Source organism: Branchiostoma belcheri, unplaced genomic scaffold, assembly GCF_001625305.1.
Source record: "Branchiostoma belcheri isolate BF01 breed outbred unplaced genomic scaffold, Haploidv18h27 scaffold33, whole genome shotgun sequence".
Classification (NCBI taxonomy): domain Eukaryota; kingdom Metazoa; phylum Chordata; class Leptocardii; order Amphioxiformes; family Branchiostomatidae; genus Branchiostoma; species Branchiostoma belcheri.
Genome location: NW_017803943.1, coordinates 758,995 through 765,047, shown reverse-complemented (window position 1 = coordinate 765,047; position 6,053 = coordinate 758,995). Strand labels below are relative to the sequence as shown.

The window sequence follows — 6,053 nt, the reverse complement described above, 5'->3', positions numbered from 1 at the left end:
CTGGACCATTCCAATTTGCCTCATAACTATAGGGGTGCATCTGCAATATTACATTGACCGCGAAAGCAGCAACGGCAAAAATACACATTCGTTTATCAACACGGGCATGCCCGCAGACGGCGTATAAAATTGCATGCCAATTACACAAAGAGAACCCAGTGTTTTGACTGCGAACACGAAAAAACGACTCTTCACAACACTCCGTCCGGAGGTCCTGACCTCCTTCACGGTCTATTATTATTCGCCATACCATACTCTATGTGTTTAGTCATTTGTTTCACCTTTATGACCACGTAGATTTCATAATGTAGGAAATGTTTTTTTGCCTAAATGTTTTTTATTCGCACGCTCGCGTCAGTTTTGGGGCTCCCAGAGGATGTCATCCATATAATCAAATCAACAAGGCCTAATAGTAAAACGCAGACTTGTCTTTTAAATATTGTATGGATAGGTCATACCTAAGTTGATGTGTTATTCAAATAAACCCTCCAGGTCGGGTGAAGTTGTGGATCCCCGTCTGAAGCTCCAGCTGCCTTTCCTGACGATGTCGTACTTCTGGCGGAAGGTGGTCGGAGTCTTACTGAAACCAGTCGTAAGTAGAATTCTTACGTACTACTTTGTATACAGAAGTAGTGATCATCATCTTAGCTTAAAGGCTGAATCTTGATCAACAATACATAGACTTACGTTAAAATGTTTCCTAGATTATGTTTAGACAATTTTTTCACTAAATATTACTAGTAGCCTCTGTCATATAGCTTTTTGTATAATAGTTGAAATTTTCATTTTCCCCATTTCTGTATAACCTTGCAGTCGGCTAGAATAGCAAGGATGATGTCACACCGTATACTTCGGTAAGTTTGGAAACGTTCCTTAACTGTTTTAAATTTAAAACACCAGAAAAAACTAACATGGTTAACTTTGCCTGTGTATGTGCTTATAATTATGCCAAGTTAGACATGCACACAGAACAGACATGGTAACAACACCCTGCATGCCTTATCTATATAGGCCTCTATTGTAAAATTTGAACAGATTAAATTTGAATTAACGGGTTTATCAATATTCTTTCAGGACCATCTATGACTTGTGGCAAAGACTGGTGGAAAGAGAGGTACAAAATATAACTTACACATAACTTACATTCAACAAAGAAGTCTTCAAAGATCTTTCAATACCCCTTACGTATTCTTTGAATACAGATATTAAAACATTGCATGATAGGAAGTAACGTGTAATAGAACACATCACATGTTACAGGTTTATGTAAGAGAGTTCCTGACTGCCTGGGAAGAAGCCGACATCGACGTTCTACTGTGCCCTGCCTTTCCTATACCTGCCTTTAAACTCCAGGGGGCACCTGCATTGTCGGGTATGTACTATACTAAGTCTTCTTCCTTCCTAGCATAACAGGTTTGTGTATCTGTTTCTCCGGGCAGAGTAGGTTGGCAGCACGTGGGTACGAAAAAGATTGACAGGCAGAATGACAAGAGGTCAAAAAGCAAGAAACGATGTGAACGTGAAGGTCTCAAAGTCTGGCCAGGAGCCAGTAAGAATTATTGTTCAACATGGGGGAATTTAGGAAGCCGAGTGTTGCATACTCCTGGGCCGGGCCCGATTTCTTCATTCTGTTCAGTTCAGTTCAGTTTCGTCACCTAATCAAGCTTACCACGTTTTGTTTTGGACAGAAACAACGTCCTACACATTCATCTTTAACCTCCTGGACTTTCCCGCCGGCGTGGTTCCCGTTACCAAGGTAATGGAGGAGGACGACAGGTTATTGGATGATTACGTCGGATCTAACAACGACTTGTTTGACAGATATCTTCGGCAGGTAAGAAACAAACACTGTTTATCGTGAGACAGACATGTTAGATTCTTGCATATGAAACGTTGACCGTTATGTTTGAAATGTCATTGTTAGGTTGTTACCCTTGTTGTTATCCTTGTTACTAGGTTACCAAAGGTGCAGTTGGCCTGCCGGTCGCTGTCCAGTGTGTGGCGCTGCCGTGGCAGGAGGAGATCTGTCTCAGGCTCATGAAGGAAGTGGAGACTGTTTGTAAAATGTAACCATCTTAATAATGAGAAGACCATATCCATTTTACTCCTGTTGTCCCATTCTAATACATAACCGTCACTATAGTTTTAGAATGAAGACACGATATCTTTTTTAGGCCATATCGTCCACGCCGACCATGTCCTAACCATTATAGAACCATTCCCCGAACCAGCCCCGAATGCTGGCCAACCTTCTTCCAATCATCCCGACCACTAGCCGAAGACTGCCGAATCCATCTCAACCATTTTCCAACTCTGTCCTGAATGAAAATTTGCAGAATTAGAGGTCCAATGGATATGAGAAACACATAGACAATTTTTCGTTCAAAGCATTCAGGACTGTGTAAAGTAAATGTCTATTGTGTTAAAACCAACTGTAATACTGTCATCTATTGAAATAAAAGATGAAAAGAATGCATTTTTGAGATTGAATGATATTAAAGAACAATATATGTAAGGCAAATAATGGTATAATTCCTTCAGTGTTGGTCTAATAAAGGATTAATGCCCCGCCCCGAGATGTTTATGGTGAGATAGTCCCTGCGCCCCCTAGTCAGGTGCGATAACCACCGAAAAAAAACACCAAGTGAGCGTAGCGAACGAGGTTGATTAAGTGGTTGTTATCGCACCTGACTAGAGATTATACCACCGTATACACCAAGGAAAATGAAAACATTACTAGTATTGTCATATAGCCTATCCAACTGTAACAGTTGTTCGACACAAATTCCTTTATGAAATTATAAAAAAACTATCACATTCTATGTTACGTTAAACAAGATGGCGTGGACAGAAAAATAAATCATGTAGGCGATCAATTATTGGGGGTGTCAGAAGTTGTGAGAAGTCTTTTTCTGTTTACATTTCATCTAATTCCTTTTCATTGGGTTGTATTTTCAAATAAATTATTCAAAATAAACTACAAGACGTTTTTGATAGATGAATACTACAAGTCTTAACACTACTGTAAGTGCCATGTCCCCTGTATAATGGTACGGTCCAAAATTTGGTCGGTTATTCTAATAACCGACCACTTTTGAGGTTACGGCCTGATAACCAATGGGAAATGGAGCCTTCTGATTGATCTTACCCCAACACAGGTTTAATGCACAGTAACTTTTCAAGAAGACAAGAAGTCGACGTCTTCTGGCCATATAATAATACGTTTTAAGGCTTAACAAAGAAATGCAATTAAAATTACGATGATTCACACCCTAAGATCACCGGTGTTCAATTTAACCTAATTATTTAATTGAGAATATGCAAATTATGATGATTCCGTATCAGGTGGTAAGAACACGCTGCTGCTCAGAGCAAGATGGCGAGTCACGGTGCTTGGACAGGGAAGAACTCGGTGGTTAAAATTAGTCTTTTAAGGCGAGCTACGTCCGTTTAAGGAGGTGAGTCGCATTTAACATTATCCTCAATGTTCTCGTACCTATTTGGGCCGAACTCGTCGCAATTCGTTGGGGTCGTGTGGCGCAACGACAGAACGTTCGGCTCAGAACCACGAGGTCCCGGGTTCGAACCCTGCCATGTCTCCCATCTTGTGCCCTTGGGAAAGGCACTTTACAGGCCTTTCATGGATGGAGGCCTTCGCGAACCCCATCTCGTATTAGCCACAAAAAAGGCAGCAGTATCTTCAGCTAGGTGGCTGCCTCACAATGAAAGAACAAAAAAGAAGATATGGAATGAAGCTAACACGCAGAATGGAGTTAAATTATTTGCGCCGGTGACGATCCCCTGCGTTTAAACCTGCACTTAGTAAAAGCCGCCGTTCGGGGACGCTATTTTCCTGTCCGTTTTGAACTAACATGGCTACATTAGATACGCTCGTTTCTTCCTCTGCTTTCTGAATTTACTGATTTATATGCATTATATAAGCCATCTTTTCCCATAATGTTGTTGTCGTCTCTGGTACTCCGCTCTCATTCGTCGGATGTTGGTCACATGTGCTTTCCATCTGCTTTCTCGTGTGCATTTTCACCTCACCATGTGCTCATCTCTTGTTGCTTTTCCCAATTCGNTAAAATATTACTTTGTGTGTTAACTCATTTGTTCAACCTTCATGACCACCTATAGCTAGATTTCAGAATGAAGGCAACTTAAAATATTACTTTGTGTGTTAACTCATTTGTTCAACCTTCATGACCACCTAGATTTCAGAATGAAGGCAACTGTTTTTTTTTATTCGCACGATCGCATCAGTTTTGGGGTTCCCGGTGGATGTTATCCATATAATCAAATCAACATGGCCTAACTTAATTATCTAATTGAGATAATGCAAATTATGGTGATTCCGTATCAGGTGTTAGACCACGCTGCTGCTCAGAGCAAGATGACAAGTCACGGCGCTTGGACAGGGAAGAACTCGGTGGTTAAAATTCGTCTTTTAAGACGAGCTACGTCCGTTTAAGGAGGTGAGTCGCATCTTAGCATTAATAATAGCATGTGTTCTCGTATTTGGGCCGAACTCGTTGCAATTCGTCGGGGTCGTGTAGCGCAACGGCAGAGCGTTCGGCTAAGAACCAAGAGGTCTCGGGTTCGAACCCTACATGCATGCCATGCCATGCCATGTCTCCGATCTTGTGTCCTTTGGAAAGCCACTTTACACGCCTTCAATGGATGGAGGCCTGGCGAACCCCATCCCGTATTAGCCACAAAAAAGGCAGCAGTATCTTCAGCTAGTTGAAGGTGGCTGCCTCACAATGAAAGAAGAAAAAAGAAGAGATGAAATGAAGGTAAAACGCAGAATGGCGTAAATTATTTGCGCCGGTGACGATTCCCTGTGTTTAAACCTGCACTTAGTAAAAAGCTGCCGTTCGGGGACGCTATTTCCTTGTCCGTTTTGAACTAACAACATGACTACATTAGATACGCTCGTTTCTTCCTGTTTTCTGATTTTTTTTACTGATTGATATGCATTATGTAAGCCATCTTTTCCCATAATGTTCTGTCAATATGAGATGTGGGGTTGTGTGGCGTAGCGGCAGAGTGTGCGACTCGGAAGTAAGAGTCCCGGGTTCGAGTCCTGACATGCCACCGATCTTGTGCCCTTGGGAAAGGCACTTTACACGACTTTCCTCACTTAGCTCAGGTGTAAATGAGTATTGTCCTGTCCTGTATTTGTCCCCTGTGTTGGTGGCGGCATTAATATAAGTTGATAAAACTTGAGTGTGTCGTCACCACGTCTGGTGATTACAAGTTGGAATAAAAAAAAAGATGTGCTTGAATGTTGTTGAACTGATGATTAGATAGCATTCTGTGACTGTTCTGAGGTATTTCATGTGAGATATACTTTGATTTTTCCATGGTCATTTCCTAATAATATGTTGACTTTTGATTGAATGTTGACTGCAATTTTGCTCTGCTCTCAGTTCCCCACTCAGAATTCGAATTTGCTCTGGCCCCCGACCCAAAGCAGGTTTTAGAACTCAAACAAATCATGTGAATATTGCAATGTATGATGCTCTTTGAGTAATTGTTGTACTAGTATTTGGCCTGTGATCTTTCTGAATGTGTATTTCTTTTACACCCCAGGCTTGAGATGCTGCTAATGTATAGCTGACATTGTGGGACCTGTCTCCTGTGTGTGCTGTGGGACCTGTCGGCTATCCTGTGTACCTGTCCACACTCTAGGACTATTATTCCAGAAGGACCTACCTGTTTCTGAAGGACCTGTTACCTATCTACAAGAGAACAGAACGTCGGACTTGACTGTGAGTTGGCTTTTATTTATAAACTCTTTCAAAAATGGGGTCTGCATGCCGCAATGCGTAATCAGCCATTTTAAGTTTGCATAATGTGAAGCCAGGTCAATTTCTTATCTATGTGATAAAACGTCCAGCCAGTTACAAGTGAACCATAATACGTGGCCGTTGCTTAATTGCAGCATTCTGCACCTTGCGCATGCCATTTCAATTTTGCATAATTTGAAGTCGAACAACGATTTAATATCAAATGTAATCTACGTGAAACCAAGCTGAACAAATGTA

At 41.4% G+C, this 6,053-nt stretch overlaps 1 protein-coding gene across 1 annotated transcript in view; it reads left to right on the top strand.

Annotated features, from left to right (window-relative positions):
- Positions 1-2,090, top strand: part of LOC109475131 (vitamin D3 hydroxylase-associated protein-like) — a 10,196-nt gene extending 8,106 nt beyond the window's left edge. Inside the window, exons 12-17 of the mRNA XM_019775668.1 lie at positions 493-592; positions 814-854; positions 1,075-1,114; positions 1,261-1,372; positions 1,689-1,834; positions 1,957-2,090. Of these exons, the coding sequence (XP_019631227.1) occupies positions 493-592; positions 814-854; positions 1,075-1,114; positions 1,261-1,372; positions 1,689-1,834; positions 1,957-2,070 (553 nt within the window). The 3' untranslated portion in view covers positions 2,071-2,090. The remainder of the gene's footprint in view (positions 1-492; positions 593-813; positions 855-1,074; positions 1,115-1,260; positions 1,373-1,688; positions 1,835-1,956) is intronic.
- The last annotated feature ends 3,963 nt before the right edge of the window (positions 2,091-6,053 follow it).